At 51.6% G+C, this 22,382-nt stretch overlaps 4 protein-coding genes and 2 pseudogenes across 4 annotated transcripts; 3 read left to right on the forward strand and 3 right to left on the reverse strand.

Moving 5' to 3' along the window:
* Positions 1-488: 488 nt before the first annotated feature.
* SAPIO_CDS8903 (uncharacterized protein) lies at positions 489-3,724 on the forward strand (the record flags this gene model as incomplete). Its single annotated transcript, XM_016790432.1, has 7 exons — positions 489-584; positions 715-771; positions 901-970; positions 1,058-1,198; positions 1,321-2,637; positions 2,740-2,996; positions 3,113-3,724. 7 exons carry the CDS (start codon positions 489-491, stop codon positions 3,722-3,724), a joined length of 2,550 nt encoding a protein of 849 aa, XP_016639735.1.
* Positions 3,725-5,791: 2,067 nt separating this feature from the next.
* Positions 5,792-7,222, forward strand: SAPIO_CDS8904 (uncharacterized protein; the record flags this gene model as incomplete). Its single annotated transcript, XM_016790433.1, has 3 exons — positions 5,792-5,871; positions 6,127-6,853; positions 6,929-7,222. 3 exons carry the CDS (start codon positions 5,792-5,794, stop codon positions 7,220-7,222), a joined length of 1,101 nt encoding a protein of 366 aa, XP_016639736.1.
* Positions 7,223-12,978: 5,756 nt separating this feature from the next.
* SAPIO_CDS8905 (uncharacterized protein) lies at positions 12,979-14,051 on the forward strand (the record flags this gene model as incomplete). The annotated part of the gene is made up of 2 exons (XM_016790434.1): positions 12,979-12,987; positions 13,329-14,051. 2 exons carry the CDS (start codon positions 12,979-12,981, stop codon positions 14,049-14,051), a joined length of 732 nt encoding a protein of 243 aa, XP_016639737.1.
* A 467-nt stretch (positions 14,052-14,518) lies between these two features.
* SAPIO_CDS8906 lies at positions 14,519-16,156 on the reverse strand (annotated as a pseudogene; the record flags this gene model as incomplete).
* A 941-nt stretch (positions 16,157-17,097) lies between these two features.
* Positions 17,098-17,835, reverse strand: SAPIO_CDS8907 (annotated as a pseudogene; the record flags this gene model as incomplete).
* Positions 17,836-18,902: 1,067 nt separating this feature from the next.
* SAPIO_CDS8908 (uncharacterized protein) lies at positions 18,903-19,558 on the reverse strand (the record flags this gene model as incomplete). The annotated part of the gene is made up of 3 exons (XM_016790435.1): positions 18,903-18,969; positions 19,072-19,439; positions 19,532-19,558. 3 exons carry the CDS (start codon positions 19,556-19,558, stop codon positions 18,903-18,905), a joined length of 462 nt encoding a protein of 153 aa, XP_016639738.1.
* Between the last annotated feature and the right edge of the window lie 2,824 nt (positions 19,559-22,382).

The following is a 22,382-nucleotide window of genomic DNA, read 5'->3' on the forward strand; positions in this document are numbered from 1 at the left end:
ACGTAGCGCTGCTGACGTCGGCAAGCTTCCAAGTCAGATCCACAGCTCATATCACTGCCCACAACGACCTGACTGAATCCTTGATTGTCCTTTATAGCCTTTACTCTCTTGCCAACCATCGTGCGATGCCATATCCTACAAATACAATCTGATACCCACGAGCTAGATGTTTCTGCTCCTCCGATAGAGAGTGCCACTTCAAACTGTATAGTCCACCTTGCCAAAGGGAACCTCCTCCAAACCTCCCCCCTCACCCCGTCCTCGAACCTCGACGCGAACCAAATCCACCCCTCTTGTCGGGTGTTTTGGACGGCCTCTTCGCCTTCTTCTCGTTCTCAACCTCTGTCGCCCGTCCTTTCGTCGATTCTCCATTCTCGATTCGATCCAAGAAAGCGGAACGAGATCGATCAGGCATAATTCTCTCCAGGTGCGGGCGGAAGGGAGTGTGTCATATCGAAGGCGTCAATTGATACTTCCCCGCGGCCAAGATGTCGCGCGAGCCAAGCGATGAGGATATCCAGTCTTTCTTGGAGTTCGCAGGCCTTGGCGAGAGCGACAGGCCTCTTGCCACTCGAGCCCTCAGAGTACGTGCAAGCCCCATGCTTTCAAGGTGCGGGCAGGGATAGGTCTCTGCTTTGCCGCCCTCCCCTGGACAGCTCGGAAGGGACTGCGAGTTTTGTAGAACATTGCGCTAACGTGGGTGTGTTGCTACAGCAATCCAATGCCGATGCCAACCAATTAATAGCGGAATTCTACGATGATGAGGTGGCGGTTCGTATTCCCTGTTGGCCGATACGTGGAGCGAGCCTCCAGCGGCGCGAGGAGGGTTTAACCTCGATGCGTCTAGTGGGAATCAACGATCGTTGCGGACTCCAGTCTGACTAACGTCTACGCATGCAGTTTCGAAAGAAATACTCGTGGGATGAAAGCGCGTTCACAGCGGACCGGGACGGCTCAGAGGGCCCAATGTGTACGGACGACTTGCACCTTCTTGAAAATCTCTTATTTGTCCCCTAGACACGTGTGGGCGCGAAGACTGACAAGTGGCCTCATCCAGCCTTCCACATCGAATCCGCTCCCGACCACGGCAGCGGACCTCAGATTCTCCACGGAGTCGTTCCAGGACAGGATACACCCTATTACAGCGGAGCCGCACCTTCACGTCCCCCTACCCCAACGAAGCGACGTTCACCACTTGGTAGGGCAATAGATTTGACTGTGGCATCTCTGCCCGGTAACTGGCTCTCTCCTCAGCCACCCCTGTTTACCCAAATCTGTTTTTGGCGTATTTTTACTAACTTTACCAACTATCCGGAGTAGGTCCTACTGCCGCAGACGACGAAGACGAGGATTTCAGACGAGCTCTTATGGAGTCCGCTACGGAGGCTGGACTCAAAGCACCGCCTCAGGTCTCGGGAGTCATGGGCGATTTGCCTATGTTTGGCCCGGCGAACAGAGAGGAGTACGACGAATCGCAGTGGGCTATTGTCCGTCCAGACAATGTCTCGGGAAGCACGCCTACGCCTACCAGCGTGTACGCCTCGGCGCGCAAGAGAGATTCGAACACGCCCGCTCTCCTACTCAACGATGCCACCACTGCGGATCACCGGATAGGCTCAATCCTTACTATTCTCCATGAGATTCCGCTTGCTCGAAACACCCTTCTAGAAGTTGGTCCTCCTGCTACAAGCTACGGTCATAACAGCGAGTGGTGGGCCGGCAAACCTATCCTGCCGCCTCACATTCTCGCGCGGATGCAGACGTCCGGCGATGACGGCATGCCCGATTTGCCGGAGGTTGTCGCCTTTAACCACGAGGTTCATCGCCTCATGAGCTTTCTAGACTCCTCCGAGCGCAGCTTTGGCTCTACTTCCGTCCTGTCCGAGTTGGTAGTCAACTCGTGGGACTACGACGAAGCGCTCTTCGCCAATCTAGTTGAGAATTACGGTCCTGATTGCATTAAGCCGATCACGCATGACGCCTGCAATTTCGAAATCGGCCCCGCCGGTCGTCTCCCCACAGAAGACGACCGCCAAGTCAACCCCGTCAACTACCTCAGGCTCGGCCTGACGGAGGATACCTACACCCGTGTCAAGACGATCTACGACGTCTGGGACTATGAACTGTGGCGCCCGGCGCTTGTCGACGAGCTTGACACGCCCTTGGAGAAGATTTCCATGACCCTCTTCGCCGAGATGAGAGAGGTCCTCGTCGTCTCCGTAACGGACCCGTTCCGATCCTCCAAATTCGAAATCCCCGAGACCTTCAGCCCGCAGCGCTACCTCTGGGCGCGCAGAAAAGAAGCCATCGGCATCCAGTGGATGCGCCGCCGCGCCAAGGCCAAGCGCGACGAGGTCGAGAAGAGGGAATCCCCTCCCGATCAGCCTTCGATCCAGGACCGTCTCAAGAGCCTCGCGGCCGAGGCGAAGCGCGCGGAGATCCTGATGAAGTATTCGGAGACGAGCGCGCGGTTCAGGGCGTTTGAGCAGTCCGGGTATGATCGGAAGACGTATCCTAATGGGGCGGCGGATGCGCCTTGTGATTTTACGGCTGAGGAGGAGGAGAGGTATAAGGGGTTGAGGAAGATTGGAGAGGAGATGAATCGGCAGATGGAGCAGCTCCAGAAGGAGATCGAGGGTGAGTCTTCTCTCTTACTACGAATCCAAAAAAAAAAAAAAAAAAAAAAAAAAAAAAAAACACACCAAGTTAGAGATCGTTTCACTAACAGATTCCAAGCAGAAATCGAGGAGGAGAAGAAGCGATGCGCCGAGGTCGATAAGTTTATCGGCTCTCTCCTCACGGATCCTAACAAATCCGGTTCCTTAACCTGCAACAAGTACACGCTTCGCGGAATTGCTACTGGCAAGGACATCGTCTACGTCTGCAGGAGGGCCGAACCTACCTTGATCGAGTTGGCGGATAGCCCTGCTGCCCCCAAGGATCAGTGGTGGAGACTTGAATATACTGGCAACAGGCAGATGCCTGTCAAGGCTGAGGTATGTCCATTGCCTATGATATACCCCCTTCCCTCCCCTTTTTACATTAACTACCCATTGCCATAAGTCGCATCATGCCGCAAACCCCCGTCACTAATGCACACTTTCTCTTGCAGACGGTCGACTTCGAGACGATCCACAACGCCATGTGGGACGAATCGAACTCCCTCATGCTGATCTACGCCACCGAGGAAGCCATGAGCACGCCCAAGATTCCCCTGCCGGACGCCCTCCAGCGCTTCATCAAAGTCGACAACCGCAGCTTCCAGAAGGAGATTGAGCAAGAGGAAGAAGCAACGGCCGCGGCCACAGCCGGCGGGGACGTGCCGATGGAGACCCTCGAGTCTTTCGACATGCGGTCCCGATCGGGCAGCGTCGACTCGATGGCGACGAATCGCGCGTCAATCGGCTCGATGGATTCCCGGGAGGGAGATTTCCGCGGCGACGAGTTTGGTGGGATGGATGTTGATGATGATGATGACCTCATAACAGAGGCGTCTCAGCCTGGTGCCGGCGAGGAGGACGCGGAGCTTATTAATGTTGAGTCTCCCGTTCTTGGACGGGGCGAGCAAGGGCCTGGTCTGAGTGCGCCTCTGTTGCCTCCTCCTGCGAAGGTCGACGGTGACAATAAGGAGGATGTCCCGATGCAGGAGATGAAGGAGGTTAGTACTAAGCCTATCTTTGTTAGGGAGCAGGAGAGGGGTCGGCAGCGGCCGGACCAAAGTTAGGTGTTTCGAAGTGTTGGAGTCGGTTCGTAAGGACGGTGCGTAGAGTATGCATGCATCCCCACTACAAAAGGGTCATCATGCAATGATCCCATCTTCCTCTCCCCCTTTTTTTTTGTTTTGTTCCCTTTAAGTTGGGGTTGAACGGAGAGAACATCATGGCACTTTTCCTGTTTGTCTTCTTTTTTGATCTTTTCTTTTTTTCATGGACGGAGGTAGCATAGGGTCGGGTGGGATGGCTTCATTGATACCCATTGCCCCAAGCAGAGCAGCTAGAAGGTCAATCGAAACAGACACTGAAACATGAACCAATTGAGATGCAGGCGAATTGAATTATGAATTGAATTACGTAGCTAGTAAACTAGGAAACTAGTAGTTCGTAGCTTCGAGAGTCGGCTCGGAGAGCCCCGTAGTGAGGCGACTGTGATTTAGGGCCTTGTTTCTAAGTTTACCTCTTCGCCTTCGTATGGTGGGTGGGTTGACTAGTCTTGCTCGCTCCCTCAACCCATTTATGTCTCGCAGGGTGTTAGTCGTGATGAATTGTTTCCGCTATGAGCGAGGGACTTCATGGAAGCTTCGAGAACATTCCATGAGAGAGCTTTTCGAGCTTTCACGAGAGCTAGCTCGGTGAGTTTGACGAGGAAGGTCAACCTGCTTGCCTTCAGGGGTTATCTCTACCTCTGCCACGAGAAAGGCATTGATGAATTGGCTGCAATTGCTCTCTGTCTGTGGGACGTGAGCTTTTTTTCCAGCTCTTCGAGACGGGAAAGAAATCGTACTATTGTGCTGTCCTTGGACCTGTCGCGTGGTTTCGTCAAGGCTTAATTGGTTAGAAGAGGAAACAGACCTGATCAAATTGATAGCTCGCCAAGTATCTCCGACCGATTCCTACGAGGAGTCGTGAGAGGCGAGGGTACTTTGGGACGTAACAGCCACGCTGGGCATGGGATTTTCCATTGCCCCGCAAAATCGATTCCAACTGTCGTCATCGTTTGTTCGACCCTTTGGATGGCGAGGAGCTTGGGCGGTGTACTTGGCCGGCTACTTGGCAGTTGATAACAGGACGCCGAGGCTTGGGAATCAGGTCCATTGATGCTGAGGGCGGTGGCGAGATGGAAACGGGATTATGAGGCTGTTTTCAGAAACTTCTTCTTCTTTTAATTTCTTTTTAATCTTCTATGGAGAGGGAGGCAGCCTGGAATTGGATTGATGAAGGATTTTGCTTGATTTTTGCCTTCTTGAAAGTGGGATATTTTCCTGTTGATAGAGCATTCCACAGTTGATGAATCCATGAATCCGGCGGCTCTTTTTTGAGACCTTCTCTAACAGATATCAAGTACCGCTAGAGAGCTAACTTTGTACTTGTTCAGTTGCCATTTGGTGAATCAACACTCCAAGTACACCTTTAACACCACTACTGAATATGCACTATTACTTCAACACTCCACCCTGCACTGCAAAGACTCACTGCACTGGCAACTGGCAGTGACCAGATCAATGAAAGCCTCTACCGATGCAGTAACTGCACTCCACTCCACTGTGACTTCCCCAGTCGTAACCGCCCCAAGATCACGCACTTGATGATCACGGTCACTTGTTCCCCTCCAACCACCATTGCCCATTGTCCATTGCCCATTGCCCACTGCATCATCTATTTCTATTAGCTCAATGCTCGATTCCATCCATTTCTCTCTCTCTTTCTTCTTTTTTCTCCCATCTGAAACTTTTCAAGCCTACTTCAAAATAATCCCATCTGCAATATCTTTGGAAGGATTTGGATTTTCTTTTCCCTCTTCTTTCCTCTACCCCTCTAACACCGTTCTTTCTCTCTCTATCCCCGCCACTCCACCCACACCAGCGGAGATTTCTATTTCCCCCCGCGCTGATAGAGAGCTCGACTTCAACCCCACCGCCTCAGCATCATTCCTCCATCTGCTGATATCAATTCCTACCTAAAAACTGTATGGAAAGCCTCTTATTACCTCGCCCCGTCCCAATCGCCAATCAATCGAAGGAACCGATCACTGACATTACTTCTCGTCTCTAGAATTCGAACCGATTTAATTCAAAATGGTCAAGGAAACGAAGCTCTACGACCAGCTGGGCATCAAGCCCAACGCCACCACTGATGAAATCAAGAAAGGCTACCGGTAAGTAGAGAGCCTTTTTTTCTCTTGGTTACTCTGGCAGTTTTTTTTTTTCGAACACTATGGCCGCCGTTTGCCTCGAGCTTTGCACGCCTTGCTTCTTTTCTTCTTCTTTCCCTTCTTCTTGCTTCTCTCGTTTCTTCGTCCGATTCACGTTGTCATTGCTGGCTATGGCACGACGCCACTGCACTCGTGACCTCACGAGACTCTCCAAACAACCCATATCTCAGGACATGATACTAACCTTTTGGATAACAGGAAGGCGGCCATGAAATGGCACCCCGACAAAAACAAGAACAGCCCTGAAGCCGCCGAAAAGTTCAAAGAATGCTCACAAGCCTACGAGATTCTCTCCGACCCCGAAAAGCGTAAAATCTACGACGCCTACGGTCTCGAGTTCCTCCTCCGAGGGGGCGCCCCGCCTCCCGAGCCCGGAGCCGGCGGCGGTCCAACCTTCACCAGCACCGGCGGCGTACCCCCAGGCTTCAGCTTTGGCACCATGCCCAACGGAGGCGCTGGCGGGTTCGCCTTTGGTGGACCGGGCGGCTCCTACACGTTCCGCAACGCTGAGGACATCTTTGCCGACTTCGCTAGGTCCGACGGCGGCGGCGGCTTTGAGGATCTGTTCGCCAACCTCGCCGGCGCCGGCGCTCGTTCCTACGGTGCTGGCGGCGCTGGCGGTCCCCGCACTCCTCGGTCTCGCGGGTCGGGGACCTTCATGCGTGCTCAGCAGCCCGCTCCCGAGGTTAGCACCATTGAGAAGCCGCTTGCTTTGACGCTCGAGGAGATCTTCCACGGCGTTACCAAGAAGTTGAAGATAAAGCGCAAGACGTACGATGAGTCCGGGAAGCTTTCGCTTGTGGAGCAGATCCTGGAGGTTCCTGTCAAGCCGGGTCTCAAGAAGGGTAGCAAGTTTAAGTTCCATGGTGTTGGCGACCAAGTTGTTGAGGGAGGTCGCCAGGATCTGCATTTTATTCTCGAGGAGGTAAGCATATCCCCCTCTAGCAAACATATAAAGCCTCTCCACCCTCCCCTTTTACAAGGCTAACATTGTTGCAAGAAACCCCACGCTCTCTTCAAGCGTGTCGACAACGACCTCGTCCGCGACATCAACCTCAACCTCAAAGAGGCCCTCACCGGATTCAGCAGGCGTGTCGACACCATCGACGGCAAGCAGATCCCCATCGAAAAGGGCGGCCCCGTACAGCCCGGCAGCGAAGATCGCTTCCCCGGCCAGGGCATGCCCATCTCGAAGAAGCCCGGCGAGCGCGGCGACCTCATCATCAAGTACAACGTGCAGTTCCCCACGACGCTTACGGCTCAGCAAAAGGCGAAGCTGCGGGAGATTCTGTGAAACTAAGCGACGTGTCTCTCTCCTTTCTTGTCGAAACTTCGACTGTTTTTATGTCTCCGATGTTCCGAACGACGATATGCCAAGGAAAACGGCTGAGCATGACGAACTTACTACTGCTACCGATACTGCCACATATGACCAACAACTCGTCTATAGAGAGTTTGTTGAAAGGTTTCATGTTTTCTTTTTTCCTTTTTTTTTGTTTTTGTTCCTCGAGCTTTTTCTAGGGCGTTGGCGGAAACTATTTATTTTGTCTTCACCTCATTGATGCCGGCTTCTTGTTTTTTGGAATGGAGAAGGGGTGGTGTTTATGGCTATCGATAAAGGCGTTTTGGAAGGGATTTGCTCGCCGGCAGATAATGTGACGATTTTTTTTTTTTCTTCTCTTGGACGTGGAAAAGGTCCGCTTTAGTTTGGCAACGCAGTTTGTTAATACTTTTCTCTTTTTGTTGTTACCAGGCCCTGAGGGTTTTCCAATGAGGTCTTGAAGGAATCTCGAAGTTTTGCATGAAGGGTGGTGCATGGCGACGAGGTCAAGACGTCGCAACCAGCTTTGCCTTCGTTCTTCTGTTTTCTTCTTTTTTTCTTGTGGCAAATGATGGTACATATTAATAGACTGATATTTCCAGTTCCACTTGGTTCAATTCCTAGGTTGGGGCTTGGTGATATAGACGGAATGGGGAGAGATACGTTCGTTCGATGTGTGGTCTTGTGTAACAGTGCTGGTGCATTTTTGTAAGTGAAGGATCCGGAGGCAGAAAGTGTCCTGTAAGAGAACGAAGGGATAGTGACGATGATGCTGGCACATTGAACCCAACCCGGGAAATATAGGATCTGGAATACCTAAGACACAACAGAGACACGAAAGAGATTGGTTTGCTCCTCTCCTTCTTGCTGCCCTTGTTTGTTTTTCCACGTTCTGAAATTCGTGATATTCATTGTGCGAGTCTCCTCTCCATGAGACAACGAGGAAAAGAGATGACCCGATGGTGAATCTTCCGTCATCCGGCCGAATTTGACCTTGTTGAGAGCTTTTTCATGTGTTGCGTCCGGCCTCAACGGACTCTCGCAGCACAGGACAAAACGGATAAAACGGTCCAGCACGCCAAGGGAAATACATCTAGAGACAAATCACTAGGCCCTCAGGGAAAAAGAAAGAGAAGAAACAGAAAACGGGCTTACTCGGTAGATCAAATATGAGTACAAACCCCATCATAGCTCCATGAGCTTGCCCCCAAATCTTCAACACCACCGATGTCTCGCTGCAAAAAAGAACCCCTTCAAGCTCCCTTCGCCGCACCGGAAACGCACCCCCGGAACTCCCTCTAGCGGATCCATCTTTTCTTTTTTTTTCCCCTCCTCTTCCCAAGATCCGCTAGATCTTCCTCAATAGTGTCCAGCGCCCCATCTCGTAACAGCTCTCTCTCTCTCTCTCTCTCGCCCGAACCAAAGAAACTATGGGGAGATCACTGACCGACGCGACCCAAAGCTACGAAACGCCACCCCCCATGCCCCACCGTACCACCCCCAAAGAATCGTGGGGAATCCTAATTTCGGGGTAGCTTTCCTTCGTTAGGGACAGGGGGGACGAAGGGCATCACGAGGACAGGAAAAAAAAACAAGGAGCTTGGAGGCTGGCGTGAAGAAAGGGGGCTTGGGCAATCTGTGAGTTAGGAGAGGATGGGGAAGAATCTCCTTTTGTAGCTACATGTGGTTTACGAAGTCATACAGATGTTTTTTTTTTTTCTCTCTGAGCAAGGGGGAAGCCTGTTGGATAGCTCTTTTGGTGTCAAGAAGAGGAATTACTCTCCGAGGAACGTATTGAATCTCCCCAGGATGAGATTCATTAAGATGAGATGACGGTGATGGTAATGAGTGTTTTCGAACAAGGGGGGTTATCTCTTCTACGAAGTACTTGCTACGAGCCATCAAATGGGTTTCTTGGGCTAGCATGTAATTATACGAATGACTCCCATATTTCCCATACGAACAAACAGATCAAATAGTTCCAATGTCGCATTCCAAATGTCTCATGCCAGGTCATGCAGCCCATCTTTTCGGCAGTACTTGTATCCATGTACGAAGTATGCGTGTTATGGCCAGACCAACGCCCCAGCCCAATTTTTCATCCCACCGCCCCGGTCCACCGCTCGGAGCATAGAGCTGAGCCACGAGGTGCAAGCAGAGGGCGCGAAGCAAGTTCAGAGCACAGGCAAGGGACAAGAAAAAGAAATGAAAAGAGAGATAGTTTAGATAAAATAAAACAAGTTGCACGACAGAGGTCTATGCACCAACTTGCAAAGTATGTTGCTTAGAGCGATCTCGCTTCGCGGCAATGTCCCGTTTCTCAATTAACGAAGTCGTGCAAGGCGGGGCAGCTGCAGCCCGAAGCGTCCGTCTCCCAGAATCCATTTTTTTTTACCAATTATCGTGAAGGCGTCTTTTTGCACTTCGTTAGGCGGGGCCCTCCGAGGACGCGTTTGCTTGGGCTCTCTTCCTTTTATTTGGCTGTTTCTGCTAGTTCTGGGCCCTCAACCCAATTTAGCGAGCGGCCTAACCCATCAATTCCGGCGGGAAAGGACCGAACTAAATTGGTGCAGTTGCGTGCCGTCTCGGCCGCTACGATCAAAATGGGCCCTTTCTCTATCTAATCTGGTCGAGCTAAGGGAAGAATGAGGGATCCATTTGTTGCTGTGGTCTATATGAGAGTTGTTTGTTAGATAGGGATTATCAGGCGCGCAGACAGACAGAGTTGGAAAACGGAGGGATGCGAGATAACAAAAATCATCCTCCCACCATGGCTCTCCCAATTTTCGGTTAGGTGATTTGGATTTACGATGAGGGAATTTCTATGACAAAGAGTTAGTCTCGCGGGGGTATTCCAATACAGGGAATAATATTAGTATCAGAGCAGAACGATCAACAGGGGAGGGAGGTCAGATGAGATGGCACAGTCACAGAGAGACACAAGGGAGAGCTCGACCCTCGACGGCGGATCTAGCATCCACTGCCTCAACGGTTACATCCTTGTATATGCATTAGGTGTTCTGCAGCGTTGGGACACACACGCACGCACTTGATCGTCCAGACCAGGCCAGGCCCCCTTTGACCTTTGACCGCCGCATCGAAAGGGCGAGGCGAAGGGCGGGGGGGAAACAGAGCCGCCACCCCTGTTTGCCATGTTTCGTTCGAGACCGCCAGAACTGCGAACGTGGGAGCCGTGATGCTGTGCTACTAGTTAGACTGCTGGTTAGACTGCTAGCTAGACTGCGATGTGTTATATTAGACTGGAAAGGGGGGGCCTAGGACCAGCTGTCGAGACCGATGAGCAATGGCAGTCCATATCATTTCGGCAGACACGACACGAGGCGGTGACGGACCACTATCGAGCCATCAGCTTCATCGCCATCCTCAGACTAGGAGGGGAAAAAAGGAGAAAATCGAGGCTGGAGGGCAAAATTAGTCGTGGGGCCTCGTTTCGCAGACCGCCTGACCGCTTGATTGTGTGGGTGCGAAGGTGTGCGAGTGTGTGAGTGGGATCGCGGGATGGTCGCCTCGTGCTGTCCTGCCCGTCCTTCGTAAGGGGAGGTCGGAGAGCTGAAGCGATACTTCGTTTCTTATTTTGTTGAACAGCGAAGTAATAGAAGTGGACGGATCTAAACTGCATCGACGATAGCTTGATCAGGAGGAGAGGCGGTCGTGTCTCTCGTACCTTGTAAGTTCCACCTACCGACTTGCTCACCTTCTTTTTGAAATCGTCGTCACTCCTGGAAGAGAAGCTAGAGAAGCTAGAGAAGCATCCCCCATGTAATGTCTTTCCGGGATACGGACCCGACGCAGCAGCTAGGACGTGTCCCAGGTGTATCGGTACGACACCAGGACGTGGGACCAGGACCAGGACCTTACCCTGGTCAATTCTGAGCTGGACCCGGCTAGCGGCGCCGTGAATTAGATGCAGGTTATTAGCTATTATTGCCATCTTTCGTCTCGAGGGGCATCTTGCCAGGGCGAACCACATCCACACACCCCCTTCGTGCCCCTCCCTCTCCCTGTCGGCCACTGTACGGTAAGCCTGGCTGCAGGTGCGTGTCTCTCCCTCTTTTCCTCTCGCCGCAATCGAGCTTTCATCATCTCAAAAGGTAAGGCGGGGGCGGGGTAATAATATCTTGGACTGGACAATGGACCTTGTTGGCAGAAGGTGGGGCTCATATTTATTTTCCCTAGGCTTGTTGTACCCGAGCATCGACGCATCGATGCTCTCCTGGCAGCAATACTTGTAAAACAACTGGGCTGTGTCCAACGGAAGACCCTTTTTTATTAGCAATCGAGGGAGGTATGTCGGGAAGAGACGGCTAACTGGTCATATTCTCGGCCTGGCGTCCATCAATTATAAGACGGCAAACCATGATATGGTGGAGTAATAACCCGTGCAAGGTTAGGCCAAGACCGCCGGGCCCGATACCAACGCGGCGCTACTAGCAGCGAAAGAGTACATACAACCGTAATGTCCAGCTTGCCGAAGTTGTACGTACTTGTTGTATGTAGAGGGGCATCGTGACACCGAGATCAAAGGGGGTGAGGGAGACAATAGCTTGGAGCTATGAAGTACGTATCGTCGTTCCTGGATGGAGAAGCTTCAGGTTTGGGTTAGATTGAACCATGGGCCATGGACCAGCTTTCGTTTGTGTCCCTTTTTGGGACTGACACGAGGTGAAACTTCAAAGTTCCGAGCCAGGGTCTTTGAACTACTTTGAACTAGGTACGAAGTAGGAACATCGAACATGGAGCATCGAGCATCGAGCATCGCTCATCAATTCCCCTGTCTTGTCCCCCGTTTGCCATCTCCGTCGCCGCCTTCCTCCTCGTCCGAGGGAAGTTCCACGGTACGAAAATACACCGCATAGCTCAACCCACATGTCTCTGTTGTCTGGGCAGGAACCGTCCACACAATGACATTCCTTCGGACATGGCTGACCTGGACCTGGCACCTCTTGCTAAGCTGCTTCCTCTCCTGGCAACGGTGACTGATTCACTTGGGCCAGCATCCAGGAAGCTTCCTTCTTAGTGAATATAGCTTCAAAGCTGTAACAATGAACCAGCGACGTGGCGGGGTCAATGCATGGGTAGAAACATCAATGTGGCATGGGCTTGGGTTGCTCCTGCTGTCTGACTGAGGTGCTGAGGTGGAACTAGGAAGGAATGGCCTGGCCCTGCAATTGATTGTACCAATCGATCTCCCTGCTCCTGCACTGTGGGGGAAAGGGGAGGTTGAGCTTGCTTTTCCCAGTTCCTTCTTGCTCCAGTTTATTTTCTACTTCTTTTTTTCCTTTTCTTTTTTTCTTTTCTTTTTTTTTTTTTTTTCTAATTCATCTTGCACCACATTATATAAAGGTACAAGTAAGTAGCTGGTCCCAAGAGTTGTTCGTTCCTATTTATTCTGCTCTCTCCTCCATTCCCATCTTCTCCTCTTCACATTTCTCTCATCCACCACATCCCACCTAGTCTAACAAAAACCAAGGCCAGACCAAGCACTGCCAAGCTATTCCAAGGCACGTCATAGTCCTCCACATCTCCCACTCTCTTCCCACCCATTCCCGATTTTTCCGATTCTATCTTCTTCCACTTCGTATCCCTCTCCACTCTGAAGCTATAAAGCTAACTCTGCTCCGACTTTATCTTGTCCAGGCTCAGTCTCCATCAATTCAACTCAACCCCCCAAAAAGATCATCACTTCTACCCCCCAAACACTAGCCAAAATGTCCAAGGTAAGAATCCACTTCTGCCATCCCATCAAACAGCAAGAGCCGACTAGCTCGGTCCATGCTGCGTGTCCTAGCATTTAGCACTGTACCTTATCCTTATCCTTATCTTTCCCGTGTTCCTTTCTGCCCCTCCCCCGCCGCTTTCCCTTTTCTGCACCAGCTTATTACCCCACCTCAATTGGAGCATGGCCGATTATTCTATCGCCCATGTGAAAAGCAAAGGTTGGGCACCAGAGAACAAAACGCATTCACAGCCTGAAACGGAATAGAACAAATGAGAAAAAGTCATCCTTTCAATGATTGATCAATTTGCTAACCATTGGACAATTGTCCTGACAATGTAGATCAACACCCTCCTTTTCGACTGCGACAACACCCTCGTCCTCTCCGAGGAGCTCGCTTTCGCGGCCTGTGCCGACATCATCAACACCATCTGCAAGGGCCAGGAGGTTGACAAGGAGTTCACTGGCGAGTCTCTGATCTCCGAGTTCGTCGGCCAGAACTTCCGTGGCATGCTTGGCTCCCTCCAGGAGCGCTACGGCATCAAGCTCACCCCCGAGGAGCTCGAGAAGTACGTCTTGGCCGAGGAGGACGCCGTCATTGCCAAGATCAAGGCCCACGGCCAACCCTGCCCTGGTGTCATGGAGCAGCTCGAGAAGCTCCAGGAGGAGGGCAAGTACACCCTTGCTGTCGTCTCCTCGTCTGCCAAGCGCCGAGTCCTCGCCTCCATCGAGAAGGTCGGCCAGTCCAAGTATTTCCCCGAGGACCTTGTCTTCTCTGCCGCCACCTCCCTTCCCACCCCTACCTCCAAGCCCAACCCCGCCATCTACCTCCACTCCCTCAAGGTTCTCGGCAAGACCGCCGACGAGGCCCTCGCCATTGAGGACTCCAAGAGCGGTACCTCTTCTGGCTACAATGCCGGCATCAAGGTCCTCGGCTACACTGGCCCCTACCCCGCCGAGCGCAAGGCCGAGATGGCCAAGGTCCTCACCGACGCCGGTGCTGTTCTCGTCATCGACGACTGGAGCGAGTTCCCCGAGGCTCTCGCCAAGATTCAGGCTTTGTAAGAGGTGGGCGATGGGATCTTTTTTTTCTGTTTTTCCTTTGTTTTATGTTCTTCTTTCCTTGAAGCGTAATGACGTAACGAAGCGACATTGGTTCGAGGAGAGACGAATTAAAAATAAAGCAGCTTTCGGAGGTTTATGAAAGGTTTAAACCTGCCTCCCCAACACCTACATGTATCAAAAAGAGAAAAAAACATAGGAAAAAGGAAGCTCGGCTGGGCTCCCGCTTTGGGGTTCTTCTAAAACGGCCCAAGGTGGTTTATTTTTTTCGCTGCGCATACATTTCTGCCGTCGGTTTCGATAGAGGGGAACCCAAAAATCGGATTTAGGTACATGATCACCCTTCGAAATAGACATAGATTTCCGCGTCGACTTGTTTGTGCTTGTGCCTTTTTATTTTATTTCTCATGTGTCTAATCTTTTCAAGTCCTTTTTTTTTTCTTATTCCTCTTTCTTTTCCTTTGTTGTCTCTAACCCATTAAGAAGCTATTTACACTCTGTAATGTTGCCCGTTGAGGATTCGCCTGGGGAAAGGCAATCATGATATGACCCAACCTCGCACGAATCGTCGCCTTGTTGATGCTCACCTCCGCGGGCACGCGAAAGGGGGCATCCTCGTCATCCGTATCGAAAAAGTAACACTGCAGAGCAAGAGCGGTCGCGACGGAAAGATCCTTTCCCGTATCGCACGACACGAGGATACGACGATTATCATCACCCGCACGATCCCTCTCCTCGAAGAAACGCGCTACGAATGCGCAGATGTCCGGCAGGGCAGATCTCAGATTCTTACTGGCCTGCCTCGGGTTCCCGATGCGGACGCGCAGCAGCTGGGGGGAAACCTGCCAGGATTCGCGGGGTGCGGTACCCTGTTGAAAAGAGATTCTGCATTCTGAGTCGGGTGCCGTGGCGTTATGCTGGAGGGGACCCGCACAGACGGAGATGCGCGGAGCGACTTTTATGGTCGTCGGGGCGGTGGAGCGCTTAGATGATTCTTCCTGTTCGAGGAGAGAGGAGATGAGGGCGGGCAGATCGACCTCGGCGGTGGAGAGGAGGAGAGGGGCGTGCGACCAGAAGAGGGAAGGGGTGAGGCCCATGGCCCAGTGTTCTGTGTCGTCGGCTGCGCCTTGGACGTAGCCTTCGAAAGTTGTGGAGAGTTCACTTGTGGAGGATTTGTTGGAAGCGGTTAGGCAGATGATTGGTCTTGCGTCTTCAAAGATCGCCATCCTGTTCTTTTCAACGCCCTCACTCGCAGCCTCCCGTTCGTCTTCTTCTACGGAGAGAGGGAGCTGGGTATCCGGCGTCACCCAGAAAGGACGCAGGGGTTTCGTGAGGGACGCCCGGAGGGAGTCGAGGTCGAGGTTGAGGTCTTGTAGGGAGGAGAGGAAGGAGGGGAGGAGGGCGGTGATTTGGGAGTGTTCTGTCGGAGGGACGACGTTTGGGGGTGTGTGGAGGGTGTGGGAGGTGGGGAGGGAGGGGAAGAGGGCCATGTTGAGGACGGCGCACCAGATGGGGATGGTTTTGCTGAGGGCGTCGGGCATGCCTGGGTCTGGATGTTAGATGGGTGTTTCTTTGGGAAAGTGGAGGGGTTAGAAGGACGTACGTTTGCCTCTTCTTGTGGAGTCGACGATGATGATTCTGTGATATACGTGTTAGTCTTGGGTCTTGTGTCCTTCATCTTACATCGTTGCTCACGATTAAGCCACATATCAACTCATAAAACTCATATTCCCCATCAAAACAGGGACGAACGAAAATAGAAAACTGAATTCATACCCATCATTCTCCTCAATAAGCCCCAGCAAATGCAAATTCAACCTCCGACAACTAAACTTCCACTGTCCCGTATGCCCATCCGTACTCTTAAAATACGCACTCCCCCGCTTCCTCCCCGGTTCGACGTACCAGCTCCCGCAGCGCTCGTTGGCCACCAGAGGTCTCCCGCGGCCCAGGGGCGACGATGCCGCGGCGGAGACGAAGGAGGCGTCGTTCTGGATGGAGCGGAGGCGGTTGTGGGGGGATAGGCTGGTTTTTTTGAGGGAGGAGAGGACGGCGTTGAGGGTTGGTTGTTCCGGGAGGATGAGGTCTGAGAGGGTGGGTTGGGACATTGTGAGGGATGGAGATGATGATTTGCGTGGAGTTGGGAGATGAAATTATATTGAAGAGGATGACGGAACAATTTTCAGATGATAGAGGCTGGGCAGATGTGTAGTTTCGGTCTTTGATACTGAGGTTCATGAGAAAAAGTTGGTGTCTTCGATGGGGCGGGGCAGAACTAATATCTCCAGGCCAAAATCTTGGGATTTATTTCAAACCCAAGACTTCACAACTTGGATGTATTGAGAACACACTCTCTCCATTCTTATAATCATTTAGATTCCCTGAAACGGCAAGTTTGCCTGTTTAAAAAAAGTATTTCTCTAATATATTTGTCGGCGAGTTTCTTTTTCTGTCATTCCTCCTTCCACACTTGTCTGCGGTGCATCATCAAAACCATTTTTCTCGGGTCTGTCTCTGAATCAAACTGCGGAGATGCGTTGTCAATTTAGTTCTTCACTACTTACATTATAGTTCAAGGGACTCCATCGCCGCCGATCTTTAAGCGAACCGGCGTGATCTAGGGGTAGAGAGTTTGGGGGGTCGAGGGTCCTCAACATAGCACAGCAAACAATATAGATGGATGGATAATGTGGTATTATTGTGAAATAGCAGGCAGTCCACGCCATGAGGATCTGTTCAGTGGTACATTCATCCATTACCAATTCCATTTCAAGTCTCTCGTATCTCATATACTCTCATCGGGTATCATAGCTCAGAGCTCATGCGCCGCCCCGTGTTATATCCCATAGCGCCAGAAAAAAGAAACACGAGTGATTCCAACATAGTTCCCATCCCGTGAAAAACAAAACGCTTCGTCGGTCTGAAGACACAAAATCATATGCCAAAGCATGTACATGACCCATACATCAAAACATCCCCCTCATTAGCGGACGTGTTTCGTCTACGCTAAGTCAGGGCCTTGTTCCCTAAACAACTTGCTTTCCCTCCTTCAGACAAGGCAGAGTTCCAACGGATACGCGTGATCCTTCATCTCTTCCTCCATCTTCGGCCCCTCAAGCGTCCTCTCATCCCACCACTCCCTCCACTGCATCTCATACCTCTCCTTGCAAGCCCTCTTATGCGCATCATAGTCCAAATCACTATTCCGAGCCCACATCTCCTTATGATCCGAGCTCAGCGTATTCACCGCGCCCAAAGCCTCCTGATACTCCCTTTCATTCTTAACGCAGAAACCACACTTCGTAGCCCTCTGCTTCTCCAGCGCCTTTCGGATCTGCCGCATCTCGATTCTCCGCGCAACGGTGGTGCCGTGGGCGGGCAGAGGTGCGGGCGTGATGGGGTGCCCGCAGCGGCGGAAGGCGGGCTCGCGGCATGTGGGACAGGTTCGTGGCGGGGGACAGTCGCGGAACCAGCGCCGGAGGCACTTGTGGCCGAATTTGTGGCCGCAGGGAAGGATGCACCATTGTTCGGCGGTGGGGTTGAGGCGGCACTTGGTGGCTGAGAGGGGGGCCTCGTAGCAGATGGGGCAGGTTTCTACCTCTTGGGCCGAGGGTGTGGTACCCCTAGGAGTAGTGGTGGTAGTGGTCATGGTGACAGTAGCCGTAGCAGTTGTTGTGGTGGTGGTAGTCACGGTAGGAGGAGTAGTGGTAGTGGTGACGGTAGTAGATCGGTCGGTCCTGCGCCGGGAGAAGATGCCAAAGAAGCGGGAGAAAGTGCGAGACTTCATTTTTTCTGTCTTGCTGCTAGTGGGATTGGTGGACTTAGGTTTGTTTGCTCGCTCTGAGGTTGGAAGCTTGGAAGAGGCTTCCCGCTTTGTTTGACAGTCTTGTCGACGGAGGGATGTTTGCTTGTTTTGAGACTGGGGGCCTAGAAGAAGCTGTTGTTTTTGTCTGAGTGTCTTGTTGATGCTGAAGAGTGTTGTCTTGATTTTTGGACGCACTCGATGCCACAGAAAACAAGTTGTTCTTGTTCTTGTAGTTGTTGCGGTTGTGGTGGTGTTAGTAGTGGCAGTGGTTGTCCTTGTAGTTGTAGTTGTCTGTGTATGAGACAGGCTTTACTCCAGTTGTTCAAAGATTCAAGGATGAAACAAAATAGATGAAGGAGAAAAGAGTCGAGACGAGGAACTGGGGACAAAGACACTCATTATATAGACAAACTCATAGATAAAACTCACATGTTCGAAGCTGTGCTCCGGGGAACTTCCATCACTCCTGACGCCGCACGCGCTTATGAACGAGATGGTTTGCCCCTAAGACGCGAAAAAAGGGCGCCGTCCACTCTTTTCCCGCATCTTCCCCAGAAAGAAGAACCGAACTAGAAAGAAGGGGACGAACCGTTGAAGCATGTGCTCGAGCTTGTGAACGATGACATCGGATGATGCTAGAGATACCCCGGATTTTCTGCGTCTAGCCTGCTGTTGGCTCCGACCTTATTCGCAGTCGAAGCCGTGCGTCAGATAGCACTAGGGGAACCCTTCGCTACCCCTGATAAACGGCCCTGTTTTGCTCTAACTAGACGTCGCCTTCCTCTCGTTGAGCGCATGGAAAAAGGGCGCGCGAGAGGCCCTTCCGTATAACTTCTTCAGGTACGCTTACGCTAACCATCGCTTTCTGGAAAGAAGGCCGCTGTGTCTGTCATATGCCAGACTGTTCACGAAATCACAAGAGAAAAGGGGAACACGCGGTCCCTGCCAAAGTCTCACCGATCACAAGCAGTCCCCGAAAGGTAATTTGGTTAAGTTTGAAGCCACTAGAATGGCAAGGAAGGTAATTAAATGTTTATTATCTTCGCACGTTAGCGCCGGTAGTTTTCGTTTCTATTGTCATCGTCGTCACTCTCACTTCGAAACCCTTCTTCGAGACTACCCAGTGCGTCGCTAGTTAGTTCGAGTACACCCAAGCAAGAGAAGAATAAAAATAAGGTAAAAAAATGAAAAAAAGGGGGTAGGAAAGCTGGAACATACTCTCGACTTAGCCTCCTATCACTGCTCGGAATATCCGTCCTACTCCCACCATGTGCCGCCGAAGACCAGGACTCAACATCGACATCCGCCAGCTCCTCCCCTTCTTCCGAAGTATACTCGTCGTCGCTCACCACCTCCTCGTCTCCCCCCACGACCACCCGCGAACGGAACCGTCTCCTCCACGTAGGCGCCAACATTCCCGAATACGCACCCTGCAGCCTTTGCCGTAACGTCATGGTGTGGTTTGATATCGTGTCGATCGGTAGGTACTGGCTGTAGCGCTGGCGGTACCGTCGCCAGAGGGGCACGATGACGAATCGGGAGGTGAGGAAGATGATGAGGGAGATGACGGCTGGTACGATGAGGGTCTATAGGTTCCCGGATTGGGGACGTGGTTAGTTCGTTGCTTTGATTTGCTCCCTCGGGGAGTTGCTCGTGATGGATTAGCCTTTTTCCTTACCTTGATCGCATTGATCGTGGACCCCATGATGGGCTACGATGAGGCGTACTGGTATTACAAGTACTCGTAGTGGTGGTTGGAGCCAAGAAATCGCAGTTGTCAGTTGAAGACGAGAGAATGTCGAGCTTTGGTGTCCCAGGGGTCGCTAGGTTGGAGCCTCGATCCTGGACTTGGATCCGCATCTCCATGTCGATTTGGCGATTGATGTGGGAACAAACGTTGTTGATTAGGAAAGGAATTTCCGAGTGGAACTAGGAAAAACGGTGCCATACTTGGTGTGAAGTTCGGCGGCTCAGGCCAGCTGGCAACAGCCAACCGGGCTCCCCTTCGAAGGACAGAAATGTGTGGCGATTGCCAGTAAACTTGTCCTTGTGGTGGTCATGTCATCACAGCCACTTCTTTGATCCAGAAGAAATGCCCAAAACAGCAGATTTCCATTCCTGAAATCCTTCCACGACATCACATCCGATCCATTCCTCCAAGAGCCATTTCCATCCTGTAGACTTTCAATATACTGCCCTCGTAGGCTTCCATCATGCCGCAGCGTCTATGGGCTTCCGATATGCCACAGCGCCTGTGGGCTTCCGTTGCCATGAATATCATGGACTTTCCGGTTCCAAGGGACTTTCCGTCGCCACTGCGTCTGTGGATTTTCGTGCGTTACAGCCATAATAGGCTTCCAATGCCACAGTCACTGTGGCATTGGAACCACCGTCAAGGGCTAAATCGATGAAATGGGCTCCAAATTGGGTAGAGCGACTTGGCCCATAACCTGTGGGAACAAACGTTGTTGACTAAGAAAAACGGTGCCCTACTTGGTGTGAAGTTCAGCAGCTTAGGCCAGCTGGCCACAGCCAGCCGGGCCGCCAACAATTGATGTGAGGTACGTAATACTCTGCAGTGTCCAGATATCACCGGGCCGGAACAACGTGGACAAAATGGGTTTCCAACTGTTGCCAGCTGTAGATATCCATTATTATTGGCAGTCAGCGACGTCGCCTACGAAGTACGTTATCGGTGCCTGGTACTTCGTACGAAGTAAGGAGAATCCCCAAGAGCAATTGGGCGTTCCATCGGGCTCGTTAATACGACCTGCACCAAACCCATTGCATACGGACCAATGTGCTAATGTTCAATGTCGTATTCTAAATTTCGGTTCTTGAGGTTGTTACTTCAGTACTTCGTATGCACGCAAACAACTCCACTAAGATCAATGTGCTATTCAAGTGCAGAACAATGTTTCAAACACAGTTGAGTTGTGAGTTGTTGACAGCCGAAGACTGCTGGAAGAAGGTGGATGTACTTTGTAACCCCAGAATTGACAGCCCGCGTCTGATCGCGGATGAAACAAGGGAGCCGATCTTCAGGCGGTAGAGTCACCGGTCAGTCCACAGACAGTATCTGTATCTTGAAATCCACGGAGTTCAAGAGCACGCGGCAAAGTCATAAATGAAGACGAGGTACGAAGTACAGTTTTAGTGATATTGATGGGATATTAATAGTTGAACCCCTTAAAAAGGGACAACACCCGATAATTCGGGCACGTAGATTTGGTGTATACGAAGCATTAGATATTGGTGTTCTTCTCGTCGTCTACTGTGTACGTATACTTGTCCTTGTACTCGTGCTTCGGCCGTTGTGCCAATATTCCCCATGCATTAGGTTGATGGGACTCGGTCCCCTTTCAGGGGTTAAGTCGACATCACAAATCTGCACCAAAGTATCTAGATACTTGTTCATCCATAATAATCTTGCCGTATTTTCATGTACCCTCTACGTCTTCGCCTCCCATCACTTCACTTCCGTCCTCCCCAATCAATCGCATCCGGACCCTTTTTGGCTTCTTTCGATACGACCGCTTCAACTCTTAAACGCCCTGTCTAGTCCGAGAATGTGTTTGTTTCGTGTTTTCATCGTACATGTCTGCTGTTGATGATTCTTCGGACCCTGCATCACATCGCATCGTGTCGTGAACATTTGGCGCCACGGTGGCTCGAAAGATAGGAAAGACCGAAGACCCAGAAACTAATAGGGAAGGGACAAAGGGGGGCCATTCTTCTTCACCAGGATCAAGAAACCACCATTGAAGACTGCCTCCTCCAAACTCCTCTCCCTCCTCTCTTGCCAGTCCATTTGAAGTCGCAGTTCCAGATCCAGGTCCAGGTCCAAGTCCAGATGCCAAGTCCGGTGGTACCTGCGCCTGTGTACCTCACATTCGTTTCCTTCCATTGATCCTCCTCCAACCCCTACTTTCGTACACATACACCTCAACCTCAAACTGGTCTCGAATCTCCATCCAGAATCCAGGGAAATTCCCCGACGAGAGAGACACCCACCACCGAACCCCCTTAGCGAACAGAAGAGAAACAAAAAATACCACAGAGAACAATTAAAATAGGGCAGGCACCAGAGTGAAGGAGTCCGTCAGTCGAGAACATCCACGAACACGCTTCTTTTTTTGTATCTTTAATCCATCGCTCCCTACAATCCTTCCATCGTGCACCTTTTAATTCCTGTACGTTGGCCATTTCGTCCCTTTTTTCGCCTCGACTTCTGCCTCCCCCCATATGCCTCCATGACTGCCGTTGTCGCAAAAAAAAGAAGCCCATCTTTTGCCAGAATTGATGCTAAAACACTCCCGATTCATGCATTCTCAGCCCCAACGTGCCAGATCACCGCCCCCAATCGCCCTTCTGGACCGTGTCCCGATACTTGTTCTACGAATCGCGAAGAAGCTCGCCCCAACCATGCGAACCCGTCCTGGCCTGGTCCAGCGAATCACCCACGTTACGCCGGCCCGCCTTCTAGACCTCTTGATCTGAGCGGGAAAGAAACGTTCGAATAGACAGAA

This window comes from Scedosporium apiospermum, assembly GCF_000732125.1.
Source record: "Scedosporium apiospermum strain IHEM 14462 chromosome Unknown SEQ_SAPIO_0132, whole genome shotgun sequence".
Taxonomy (NCBI): Eukaryota; Fungi; Ascomycota; class Sordariomycetes; order Microascales; family Microascaceae; genus Scedosporium; species Scedosporium apiospermum.